Source organism: Orcinus orca, chromosome 6, assembly GCF_937001465.1.
Source record: "Orcinus orca chromosome 6, mOrcOrc1.1, whole genome shotgun sequence".
Lineage (NCBI taxonomy): Eukaryota > Metazoa > Chordata > Mammalia > Artiodactyla > Delphinidae > Orcinus > Orcinus orca.
This window is the reverse complement of record NC_064564.1, coordinates 110427133-110441170: the sequence shown is the minus strand read 5'-3', so window position 1 is coordinate 110441170 and position 14038 is coordinate 110427133. Positions and strand designations below refer to the sequence as shown.

The following is a 14038-nucleotide window of genomic DNA, read 5'->3' as shown; positions in this document are numbered from 1 at the left end:
GGCTCTAGAGCACAGGCTCAGTAATTATGGCACGTGAGCTTAGTTGCTCCGCGGCATGTGGGATCTTCCCGGACCAGGGCTCGAACCCATGACCCCTGCATTGGCAGGCGGATTTTTAACCACTGCGCCACCAGAGAAGTCCCTAAAGTTGTAAAATGTTTTAAAGTCTCAGTTAAATGGATAATTTCCTGGGAAAAAAATATCTAATGACTACAAGAAGGGAAATCTGAAAGCCCAATCACAGGGTATGAAATAGTATGAGGGAAGTGATCAAAGTTATCTCCTTTTTCTCCATCATCTAGCTTTTGATTTAGTTCATGCTGTATTTTTTATTTTCGTAACTGGGTTTATCAATCTTAATTATAATAGTTAGGAAGATCTTCTAGATGACAAAAATAACCCTTATTTTCTTTCAGCAGTTATTGTTTAATATTTTTTACATTTAAATCAGATATATTTGAAATACATCCTAGGTTTTGGTATGAAGTATGGAGCCAACTTTTTTTCTAGATAGCTATCAGTTTTTCCTACCAATTCCAACCATCATCTTTATCATATATCCTTAAGCCCTGTCTATTTTGGGGTCTAATTCTAGATTCTTCATTTTTTTTTGTATTGGTTTTCTGCCTCCTCTTATGCTGTGGCACATATTTCTAATTACTGAGGCTTTGAAGTATGTTTTGGTGTCTGATAAGTCTAGTTCCCCCTCTTTACTCTTCTTTTTCAGAGTTTTCCTGGCTAATGTACCTTATCTGTATGCGCTTTAGAATTTCTTTCAGCCACGGAAAAAAATCTGTGGCTATTTTTGTTGAGCTTGGTTTAAATTTTAATAAATGATTGAAATGACATCTTTAGAATGGGTTCCCCTCTGAGAACACAATATATCTTTCCATTTGTTCAAGTCTTCATTTTTATCATTCAGGAGTATTTTTTAGTTATTTTTGTTTTTTTCACTCCTTGTTAAGTTTACTCTTAGGAGTTTTCTTTCTTGTTTTACCAAACAGTCTATGATTTTACTTCCCATGCAGATCTGCCTTTAGGGAAAGGATATTCTTAATCATGCAAAGAGTAGTGAGTGTCAGTTTAATTCTCACCGTAAATTAACACATTCACATTCTGGTTTTATACATCATTCTGTATGAGCAATTAATATGATTCACAATGAGAGATGAAGCCAGTCTTCACATACCAGTAAGTCAGGTTTTAGAACCTGTGAGGCTGAGAGCCAGATCATAGATCTTGGCAAATTTACCCTTGTAAATATTAGTGTATGTTGCCCAATGGAGCAGCCTCTGGATAAACAGCCAGATGCCCTCTCCCTGTGACACTTCAACCATGTGTGTGCCTTTACTTTAAAAATCAATAGCTCACTTAATAAACTTCACCACTTTAAGAAAACCTGTTATGCATGTTAAACTTGAATGACAGTCTTTTCAGCTGTTACTGATGTTTCTGCATCTGTTTATAAGTAAAAGGACCCAATCTATACACTAATGATATGTTTTGGAAAGTTACTATCATTGGTCAAATCTTTAATGAAAGTTTTAAATTCTTATATATTACAGAATTTCACAAACTTATTTGGACAGCCACTAGTCTGCTTGCTTTCTCCTACAGCATATCCAAAAGCTTTACAAGGTATGTTTTGTCATTCCCTGTTGTATCCGTAGGTTGCAAATAAACTTATGTCTACATTTTAAATAATACTGCTCTGATCTTTGTCTCCCCCACCTATAGTGGTCAGTTGTGGATTTACAGAGTTTGATGTGGCAAGTGTCAGTCTGAAGTAAACCCCGAAGTCTTGCCAACAACCAGAATTCTTTAATGGGCTACTGTTAGGCCTTGAGATAATTCTAAAAGAAATGATAAATCATCCCTGAGAAAAGAGTAAGGTTTTGGTCCCTTGCTACTGGGGAGCTCATGATTTGTGAATTTTAAAATTTGTGTTGCAGGTGTGCTGGGTCGTCATCCATATAGCATGACTTCCTCCAGCTCTGGCTACATATTTTAAGTATCTTTTAAGACCGTGAGATTTCTAGTCTAGAACACTTCTCAATCTATGCCTAAGTGTTAGAATAACCTAACTGGCACAATTTAAAGGGTGTCTTTTATTCACATTTTTACCTCGCATTTTTAAAATAAAAGAACCTCTTCTCCGGGTGCCAGAGAGACAGGTCAGTGTTTTGCCTTTTCTCAGGTGGCTGAGAAATGAAAACCTTTTTGTCTTTAATAATTTGTCCTCAGTAAGCAACACATAAAATCTAATCTAATTCCCAGTCATTAAGCTAGGTAAAATACTAAACAAACCTTAATCCTGTTTTAGCAGTACTTGTCACTGTTTCACTATCTCCCTAACTGTGAATAGTGCTGATGTCTCTCTGTGGGAGATGGCATTTTACTGCTACTTCCCAGCCAGAAGTCCTGTCTGCTGACATAGTTTGACACAGGAAGTGATGGTCAGCATTTGAATGCCCGAGAGAAGCTGGAGACTTTTCACCGTTGTTTTAAGGTAAGTTCTGCTATTTAACAGGGAAAAACATGTAGAAATACTAAGTTCATGTATCTAAAAGGCAAATCACTAAGGGATAGAACTTACCTTCAAACAACGGTAAAGCTCTCCTGCTTTGAGGACTTTGTTAACCTGTTTCCTATCATTTTTGGAGAAATGTAACCCCTTCCAATTGCGAGTACTTTTTGCTATCAAATTTTCCTATCAAGATGCAGCTTTATTTTAAATTTCATGAACCTAATGGGTTAATACCACAATTATTTAATCTGAAAGGTTTTATTGTGAAGAGAGTAAAAACACAGACTCTGGAGGCAAACTGATTGTGTTTGAATCCCAACTCAGCCACTTACCAGCTATGTGACCTTGGGAAGTTACTTAGCCATTCTGTGCCTCAGTTTCTTTCCTATCAAATGGAGATAATAATAGTACCTACCTCATTAAATAATTCTGGGTACACAGTAAGTATTCAATATGTGCTAACTATTGTTATTATTAATATGGTTAATTAAAATACATGTCCTTAACATTTTTTAGTCCAGTATCCTATTTTTTGTGCTGTAAAACTTAGACCTCTAATCCCTTAAAAGTGTCCCATCTGGACACAAAACTAGCAGATACCTAAGTATTTGGAACGTCAAATTACGTCCCTGCACCTCTGGTATCTGAATTCTGCGGTTCTCTCTTTAACCAAGAGTCACTTCATTCATTCAACAAGCATTTATTCCACATTTATTTATCAGGTGCTGTGCTAGGTAGAGATATAGACAACCTAACAGGCAGTTACTGTAGGTGCTCTGAGGGTTTCACAGGAGGAAGCACATGTAAGGTGAACTCCTGACCAGCCCTTGAGGGTTAAGAAAGTGGACGAAATGATGTCTAAAGTTGAGTTGAAGGATACATAGAATTAGATAGGGGTGGGAAATGGTTGAATAAGAGTGTTCTAGCAGAGAAAAAGCATGCGAGCATGTGAAGAATGAATTGGGGAGGAGCTTTGATGGAAATGGGGAGATGATGTTGGCCAGAGTGAGGACAGTGGCTGGTTAGCTGGAGATAATAATCCTGGAGAACCAGTAGGGCTTGATGTTGGACTGGATGAGAGGGAATCAGGGAGAGGAAGGAAGCAGGGATGGACTGCCAGGTGTCTGGCTGAGGTGCTGGTAGAAATGATAATCCTGGATAAGAAGCAGATTTGTAGGAGAACAACGGGAAAGAATCTACTGACAAGTTTTGATATGTTGAGTTTGAGGTTACCTTTGAGAGTTAGGTTGAGTATAGTAGTCTGGAGCTCCTCTGTCCAATAGAAATATAATGGGAGTCACACATGTGATTTTAAGTTTTCTAGTAGCCACATTTTTTTTTAAGGTAGAAACAAACAGGTGGAATGAATGTTAATGAGACATTTATATTTTAGAATGCGCAGTGTGTCTCAATTTGGACTCATCACTTTTGAAGCGTGTCTGGTGGCTACTGTAGGACAGCGCCATTCTGGACCTAAGGAGCTTATTTAGGCTGCAGATAGGGAACTGGGAATTAGTATGCATATAAATGATAACTGAACTTTGTGCATAGGTGAGATCAGCAATGTGGAGAAAGAAAATACTGATATTTAAGGGATAGGAAGAGAAAGAGCAACTAACAAAGGAGAATGAAAGAGATTGGCAGTTCTAGTACTTCTCAGAGGGTTCCATTAGGAGCTGCCCATGATCCAGCACTTGCCATATTTGCATGGAAGTTGTTAGTGGGAGGGGAAAAAAAAGCAAAGGAATATGTTCATTTTCCATTTCTCTTAAGTTTACGAGGCTCTATCTTAAGTTTTTTTCAGCAGAAAGCAATGTACCTGGGATATATTTTGTAGTTCCAAGCTGAATGTACTTTGTTGAAGTATACTTTAATGATACAGCTTTAATTTTATACATTGTCAGTATATTAAAATGTTCCTCAAATGCCTCTCTTTTGCAAAACTGTTGTCTATATATATAACATGTTTGTTATTACAGATCAATCTCAACGAGGTAGCCTCTTCACTCTCTTTTTGAACAATCCTCTAATGGCCTTCCTATTTGTCTCTGGATTGTCAAGCATGCGTAGAGGCCTATGGGAAAAGTGTCAAGAATATCTTCGAAAAATCAACCGCGATATTGCCCAGCTACTGACCCATTCACGTTCAATAGGTACCCTACTAATCTAACTGCACACTTAACAGAATGTACTATAATGGTTTAAAATTGTTTAAATTGTTTGAATTTGTAAAGGTATTTGTTGAAGGCAGGAAAGTTGAGAAGGTTTTCCTGAACATTTCTTGCCTTTTGAAATGTATTTTCCACTTAAGTATCCTTTTACTGTCACTTTTCTCCTCTTTGCAGATCAGGCATTTCTCCAGTTTTTTGGAGATGAATTTCTTCGCTTGCTTCTCACAAGATTTATCTTTTGTTCAGCCACCATGAGGATGCACAAGATTTTTCGGGTAGGCAAAGAATATCATTAAAGATCAATTTTGCCATTTTAGGTATTTAAGAGTCATATATTTCACTTGTATTAAATAAACTTTGACTAGGTCCAATATAATATTCACATATTAATATGTAAGGTATAAAGATGAACAATCTAAGGCACATCTGAGTAGCTACCACCCAGTTTAAGAAGCAGAAAGTTTTCATTACCTTTGAGGACCCTCTGTGGGTCCTCCCTGATCCTGTCTCCCCTCTTTAGTTTTAATGAAACTAAAACCCTGAATTTTATAATTGTCATTTGCTTTTCTTTATAGTTTTGTCACATGTTTTTGTGTTCCTACACAACATGTTCGTGGATCCGTATTGTATGTATTCTTCTACATCTTGCTTTTTGACTCACTGTTACATTCCTGAGATTGAGCCATGTTGATGACTGACTAGCTTTCATTCATCCGTTTTCACTACTATATAGGATTCAATTGTTTGACTATACATCCCAAATTACTCATTATCTACTGATAATGGCCATTTGGGTTGTTTCTGGTTTGTTATTATTATAAACGATGCCACTGTGAAATCTTCCATCAGTTACCTGGCACACATATATAAGATTTTCTCTGTGGAACATACTAGTAGTGGACTGCAGGGTCAGACACTATAGATGTATTCAGCCTTACTAGTTAAAGCCCTGGTTATACCAGTTTACGCTTGCAGTAGCTGTGTGTAAGAGTTGCTATTGGTCTAATCCTTGCCAACACTTGTTGCTGTCATTCTTTGTGTTTCATGTGAATCTGGTGGGTGTAAGTAGTAGCTCATTGTGCTTTCAAAGGTCATTTCTGGGATTACTCTTGAGGTTGAACAACTTTTCATATGTGTTACTCTGTGTTCGTCTTTATGAAGAGTGTGTTCAAGTCTTTGGTCTGTTTTCCTCTAAGTAGATTGTTTCTTTCTGTGTATTCATGTAACTAACACTCTTCAGTGAGGTTTTAAAAAATTTAGCCATTTTTCACTTCTTATAAGTAACATTTGGTTCTTTTTCAAATATGCTTAAATATTCTCAAAAGTCTTTTGCCATTTTTAGTTTTAAACTATGATATTTTTTCCATTTTATGACTGTAATTTTAAAATGTGGAAGAGTTTTGCAGTGAATACCCATATACACACCAGCTGGATTCTGCAGTTAACATTTTGGTATATTTGCTTTCTCACATATTTGTCCATTTATCCATCTCTCTTTTCAATTATCAGTTCATCTCAGTTTTTGATGCATTTTGAAGTAAACTGTGGACTTCACCCCTCAACACTTCATCATGCATATAAATAACTGAAAATTATATTTATTTACTTCTTTTTTTAATGTAAAGTTTGCATACAGTGAAATGCACAGAACTAAAGTGTACCATTAGATGAGTTTTGACAAATACATACTCCTTTGTAACTCAAACCCCAATCAAGTAATACAACATAGCATCATTCCAGAAAATTTGCTCCACACCCCTCTCCAGTCAGTCCACTACCCATTATCCCAGAGACAATGCTCTTTTTATTATTTTCACTACAGATTAATGTCACCTATTCATGAACTTGAATTATACAGTGTAAACCTTATTTGATCAAGCATGTTCTTAATATTCACCTGTGTTGTTTCATGTAGAAGTAACTCATTCCTTTTGAGTAGTTCCATTTTCTGAATATATCACAGTTTATTTAGGCCTTCTCTTTTTTTTTTTTTGGCTTCGTCAGGTCTTAGTTGTGGCACGCGGGACCTTTGTTGAGGTGTGCAGGATCTTTCGTTGTGGCGCACAGGCTTCTCTCTGGTTGTGGCACGTGGGCTTCTCTCTGGTTGTGGTGCACGGGCTCCAGAGTGCATGGGCTCTGTAGTTTGCGGCGTGAGAGATCTCTCATTGAGGCCCACGGGCTCAGTAGTTGTGGCGTGTGGGCTTAGTTGCCCCGTGGCATGTGGGATCTTAGTTCCCCGACCAGGGATCGAACCCACGTCCCCTGCATCAGAAAGTGGATTCTTTACCACTGGACCATGAGGGAAGTCCCCTAGGCCTTCTCTTTTTGATGAACACTTGGGCAGTTTTAAACTTTTGACTATTATAGATAAAGTGGCCATGAACATTCCTATACAAGTCTTTTCCAGACTTACGTTTTGAATTTTCTTGGTCATAGAGTAGGTATGTCTTTAGTTTTATAAGAAACTGCCAGACTTTTTCTCAAAGTAGTTTTGTCATTTTCTTTTCCCAGCAACTGCATGTGAAAGTTGCTCTACATCCTTGTCAACACATAGTGTTGTCAGTCTTAAATTTTAACCAGTCTGTTGGATTTATAGTGGTATCTCATTGTATTGGTTGGCCAAAAAGTTCATTCGAACCTTTTGGCCAACCCATAGTTTCAATTTGCATTTCACTGATGAATGAGGATATTGGACGTCTTTTCATGTGCTTGTTAGCTGCGTTTTATCCCATTCTGTTGGCTTGCCTTTTCGTTTTCTTAACAGTGGCTTTGAAGACTAAACTTTTAAAATTTTGATGAAGTTTGAACGAATCAATTTTTTTTTCTTTTGTGGTGAGATTTATCTAAGAAATCTCTGTCTATCCCAAAGTCACAAAGATTCTAGGAGTTTATAGTCTTAGCTTTTACATTTAGTTCTATGATATGAGTTAACTTTTGTTTACAGTGTGAAGTAAGGGTTAAAATTTCTTTTCAGTATGGGTATGAAATTGTTCTAGTATCTGTTGTTGAAAAGATTATCCTTTTTTCATTGAGTTACTTTTGTTATTTTTTGAAAATCAGTCAACCATATATGTATAGGGATATTTCTAGACTCTAAATTCTGTTCCATTGACTGATAGCATTTTTCTCTAATATACTGCTGCCTTGATAATTGTAGCTTTATAATAAGTCTTGAAATCTTTGTAGTGTGAGCCCCCCCGCCATTGCCAAAATGTTTTATGTGTTTTAATAGTTCTAGAAGATCCTTTGCATATCTATGTGAATTTTATATTTTGATTGGGATTACATTTAAATCTATATAATCAATCTGTAGAGAGTTATATTTTAATGATATTGAGTCTTCCAATGAATTAATATGGTATATCTCCCCATTTATTTAGGTCTTCTTTAGTTTCTGTCACCAATATTTTGTGGTTCTCATCATACAGGTCTTACATGTGTCTTATTAAATTTATTCCAAAGTATTTCAAGTTTTGATGATTTGTAAATAGAATTATATTTTTTATTTCATTTTCCAATTATTTGTTGCTGATACATAGAAACAAATGTTTTTATGTATTATCAGCTAATAATGTTTTCTAAATTAACCTGTGGGACTTCCCTGGTGGTCCAGTGGTTAGGACTTCGCATTCCAATGCAGGGGGTGCAGGTTCGATCCCTGGTCAGGGAGCTAAGATCCCACGTGCCTTGTGGCCAAAAAGCAAAACATAAAACAGAAGCAATATTGTAACAAATTCAATAAAAACTTTAAAAATGGTCCACATCAAAAAAATCTTAAAAAAAAAATAATAAATTAACCTGTATCCTGCAGTCTTGCTAAATTGAAGTATTTGCTTTGTTACCTTTCTGTGTATTCCTTAAGGTTTTCTATCTACACGATCATGTCATCTTCAGACAAAGGCAGTTTTACGTCTTCCTTTCCAATCTGTATGCCTTCTATTTTGTGTATGTGTGTGCTTTTATCAGGGCTAGGTCTTACAGCAAAATGGTGAATAGAAGTAATGTGAATGAATATTCTTGCCTTGTTCCTGGTTTTAAATGAAAAATTAATCATTTACCATAAATTATAATGTTAATTGTTAGTTTTTCATACACACGCTTTTTCAGGTTGACTGAGCTCCTTTCTCTTCCTATTGCTGAGTTTTTATCAGGAATGGGTATAAAAGATTGTCAAATACTTTTCTTCTGCATTAATTGATCCTGATATATATTAATTCTGTTAACATGGTGAATAGCATTGATTGAACCTTGTATATCTGGGCTAAACACATTTTGTGGTCATGTATTATCCTTTTGCATTGTTTGATTCATTTTGCTAGTATTTCCTTTTGGATTTTTGTATCTGTTTTTATGAATGATTATGGTATGGTATTTAATTTTTTCTTGTGATGTCTTCATGTGGTTTTATCAGGGTAGTGCTGACTTCATAAATTGAGTTGGGGTGTGTTTCATTCTCTTGCAATTCTTAAAGAGTTTCTTTTCAATTGGCATTATTTCTTCCTTGAATGATTGGTAGAATTCATCAGTGAAGCCATCTGGACCTGGAGTTTTCCTTTTGGGGATGTTTTAAATTATGAATTCAGTTTCAAAGGCTATTCATGTTTTCTATTTTGTTCTTAGTTTTAATCACTTGTGTCTTGCAAGTCATTTTCTAATTTATTGCCAAAAAATTGTTGATAATATTCCTTTATCCTTTTAGTCTTTGTAGACTCTCTAGTGATTTTTCATGACTCATATTGGTAATGTTTCCTGTCTTTTTTTTTTTCCAGTCTAGCTAAAGGTTTGTTAGTTTTAATGATCTTTCCAAATAAACAGCCTTTACTTTCATTGATTTTTTTTTACTACTGTTTGTCTCTTTTTTACTTAATTTATTTCCATTCATACTTTATTATTTTTCTTCTTTTTAATTAATTTTATTTTAATTTGCTCATTTTAATTTCTGTTTTAAAACTTAGATTGAGGGCTTCCCTGGTGGCGCAGTGGTTGAGAGTCTGCCTACCGATGCAGGGGACACGGGTTCGTGCCCCGGTTCGGGAAGATCCCACATGCCGCGGAGCGGCTAGGCCCATGAGCCATGGCCACTGAGCCTGCGCGTCCGGAGCCTGTGCTCCGCAACGGGAGAGGCCACAACAGTGAGAGACCCGCGTACCGCAAAAAAAAAAAAAAAAAACTTAGATTGAAAACCTTTTTCTCTTCTAGTACAAGCACCTACCCTTTAAGCTTAACTGCTTTAGTTATATGATTTCAATACTTTTAACTTTATTGAGACTTGTTTTATGACCCAGCATGTGAATTATCTTGGTGAAGATTCTTTCTGCACTTGAAAAGACTATGTATTAGATGCTATTCTAATACATGCTATTAGATGTATGCTTCTGCTATTATTAGATGGAGTGATGTATAAATGTCAATTCAGCTTGATGTTCCAAGTATATTTAATAGTGTTCTTCAAGTCTTCCATATTCTTTTTTTTTTTTCTTTTTGCGGTATGCGGGTGTCTCACTGTTGTGGCCTATCCCGTTGCGGAGCACAGGCTCCGGACGTGCAGGCTCAGCGGCCATGGCTTGCGGGCCCAGCCGCTCCGCGGCATGTGGGATCTTCCCGGACCAGGGCATGAACCTGTGTCCACTGCATCGGCAGGCGGACTCTCAACCACTGCGCCACCAGGGAAGCCACAAGTCTTCCATATTCTTAACTTATTTTCTGTCTGCTTATTCTATCCCTGATAGAGAAGTATCTAAACCTCTAATTATACTTGTGAATTGGTTAGTTTCTCATTTTGGTGCTGTTTTTTCATTGTTCATTTTGAAGCTGTTATTGAGTTTGTACATACTTAGAGTTGTTATGTCTTGTTGAAATTACCCATTCATCATTATGAACTGTCTTTATGTGTGGCAGTATTCCTTGATATGCAATCTAGTTTGTGCAATATTAATATAACAATACCACTTTTCTTCTGGTTTGTGTTTGTATGGAAAATCTTGTTTTATTCTTTTACTTTTAACCTATATCTGTCTTAATATTTAAAGTGGAATTCTTTTCAACAGCGTTAGGTCCTGCTTTTTTATCTAGTTTGACCATATCTACCTTTTACTTGACATTTTTAGTTTTAAATTACATTTAAATTAAGTATAATTCTTAATATAGTTTGAGTTAAATATACTATTATTTGTTTTCTATTTGTCCTGGCTACAGTTTGTACCTTTTTTCTTTCTCTCCTGCCTTCATTTTCATTTGACTTAATTGAGGTTTTTTTTGTTTTAGAATTTTATTTTAATAACGCTGTAGATTTATGCTGTATCTCGTTTTGCTTTTTTAATATCACTTTACATTTAATGTAATTATCTTGCAATAGTATTCTTCCATTTTCTCCCTCCCGGTCTCTACTATTATTGTCATTTGATTTTTGAGTATGATATATACCATTTGATACTTTGTGGTTATCATAGCATTAAACAGTCAATTATCTTTTTTTTTTTTTGCCACGCCATGCAGCATGTGGGATCTTAGCCCCCTGACCAGGGATGGAACCCGCACACCCTGCAGTGAAAGTGTGGAGTCTTAACCACTGGACCACCAGGGGAATTCCTAAAAAAATTTTAATGAGGAGGAAAAGCTTATATATTTATTATTTCTGGCACTCTTAATTTCTTTCTTTAGATTTAATCTTCCATCTGGTATCATTTTTCTTACCACAGAATTTCCTTTATCATTTCTTATAGTGCAAATCTGGTGGTAATTAATTCTCTCATTGCTTATTTATCTGAAACAGTATTTATTTCACTCTGGTGTTTTGTGAACCATGGGTTATTTAGAAATATGTTATTTAGTGTTTAAATTTTGGGAATTTTCAAGATATCTTACTGATTTCTAGTTTAATTCCTTTGTGGTCAAATAGTATGCTTTGTATTGTTTGAGTCCTTTTAATTTATTGAAACGTGCTTTATTGTCTAGAATGTGGTCTATAATGGTGCATGTTCTAGGGACACTTGAAATGAATGTATCAATATATGCTGCTACTGTTGAATGAAGGGTTCTATAAATGTCTGTTAGGTCTTGTTGGCTTATAATGTTGTTCAACTTCTTTATAGCCTTACTGATTTTCTGAATAATTGTTCTATTATTACAATGTGTAATGTGTGTTTTCTTCTGGCTGTTTTTAAGCTTTTCTCTTTATATTGGCTTCCTACAATTTGATTATGATGTACTACCTTGATATGCTTTTCTTTGTTGCTTTCTTCCTGCTTGGGGTTTATTGAGCATCTTAGAGCTATCTAAATATCAAGATATTTAATATATTTTAGAATATTTTTGGCCATTATTTCTTCAAACATTTTCTCTACTCCTCCCTTTCTCTTTCTGGAGCATCAATTACATATATGTTAAACAACCTAATATTGTCCTACAGGTCAATGATTTGCTTTTTTTTTTTTAAGTGAAAAAAGGTTTATTTACATGCTCTTCATTTTTTTAAATGTCTGTTTTCTCTCTGTGTTTCAGTTTCTGTTGTCTTCAACTTTACTGATGTTTTCTTTTGCAGTGTCTAATGTGCTCTTAATCCTATGTCCATTTAGTTTTTCATTTCAGGGATTACATTTTTCTCACCTCTAGAAGTTCTTTTTGGTTCTTATAACATTTTCCATTTTTCTCCTCATTCTATTTATGTTTTCTTTCGTGTTCTTGAATGAATAATAATAGCTAAAGTCTTTACCTACTAATACTGTATTCTCTATCATTTATAGGTTTGCTTTTATTGTTTTTTTTCTACTGGTTAGGGGTCTCATATTTCTAATTCTTTGTATGTTTAGTAATTTTCTGTTAAACTGTGAGCATTATGAATTTTCCGATGTTGATTTCTCTATTTTGTTGTCTTTAAAGAGCGTTGGGCTTTGTTCTGGCAGGAGTTAAATTACTTGAACATCTTTTTGACCTTTCCCTGGCTTGTTTTTAAGCTTTTTAAGGGCAGATTTATTACCGTAGCATTAACATACAGATGTAGATTTATTTCAGCCTAGTACTAAGAAGCATGATTTCTCTGGGGTCTCTTTTATATGTCCACTGTTTCAACATATATTTTCCACCCTTGGGGTGTTTGGTCAGAATTCAAACATGTCCCAGCCCTGTGTGAGCTGAGAGAATTGTTCAGTTTACAGTAGCCCCCCAGCAGTTCCTGGTTTTTTGTTTTTTTTTCTTTTTTTAGGGTTTTTGAGCTTTTCATTATTGTCACTTCTCATAGTATTTAGTGTGGTAAAATGAGAATTTAGTCTCTGTAATATGTAATTACTGAGGCCTACAGGCACAAGAGAGATAGAAATGACCTTTTAATATATGGACCGTCATGTTAGATGTATAGAAAAATGGTAATTTATTTTTCCAGTAAATTTTAAATATGTGGCAAAGTTGTAGTCTATAGAAAGTACCAAATGAAGAAGAATTTCCAAATGAGAATCACTTTATTCTTGAAATTGTCTTCTTCTTTTGCTTCCATGTGATTACAAAAACTATTTTCTTTTTTCTTTTATTAGTCCTTTTTTTGTTTTTTCCCCTGATCTTTCATCTCTCTTTCTAGGGACTCTTTTTTTCACTCTCTTTGCTAATATGCTTAGAAACCTCATCCATTTTCATGGCTATTAATATTTATCTTCATGTAGATTGTATCAGTGTATATATTATATATGTATACAGTATATAGTATGACATAAACTGCTCAAACCTGTGTTCTTCTTTTTTAAAAAATTTATTTTATTTTATTTTATTTTTGCTGCATTGGGTCTTCATTGGGTTGCGTGGGCTTTCTCTAGTTGTGGTGAGCGGGGACTACTCTTCATTGCAGTGCGCGGGCTTCTCACTGCGGTGGCTTCTCTTGTTGCAGAGCACGGGCTCTAGGCGCACAGGCTTCAGTAGTTGTGGCTCGTGGGCTCTAGAGCACAGGCTCAGTAGTTGTGGCGCACAGGCTTAGTTGCTCCGCGACATGTGGGATCTTCCTGGACCAGGGCTTGAACCCATGTCCCCTGCATTGGCAGGCGGATTCTTAACCACTCTGTCACCAGGGAAGCCCTCAAACCTGTCTTCTGAGATACGGTCCTGAATTTTCAAATTCTGGTTGACGGGCTGTCCTCTTTGTATAGCCCATTACCTTAAATAAAATATACCTAAAACCTGAAGCTTTATACTATCCCCAAATTATCTCCTCCTTTACATCTCTTTTTCTCTGAGTAGCTCTCAACTCTTCTTTCAAGTCATCCATTCCTGAAATCTTAGTCATTTTTGACACCTCCTTCTCCTATAATTAATTGCCCAGGCCCATTAATTTGACCTTTTCAGGGTTTCCCATGTCTTT

At 35.7% G+C, this 14038-nt stretch overlaps 1 protein-coding gene across 1 annotated transcript in view; it reads left to right on the top strand.

Annotated features, from left to right (window-relative positions):
• Positions 1–14038, top strand: part of SCAI (suppressor of cancer cell invasion) — a 137768-nt gene that overhangs the window by 113708 nt on the left and 10022 nt on the right. The window contains exons 15-17 of the mRNA XM_049710706.1: positions 1566–1638; positions 4507–4680; positions 4873–4973. Of these exons, the coding sequence (XP_049566663.1) occupies positions 1566–1638; positions 4507–4680; positions 4873–4973 (348 nt within the window). The remainder of the gene's footprint in view (positions 1–1565; positions 1639–4506; positions 4681–4872; positions 4974–14038) is intronic.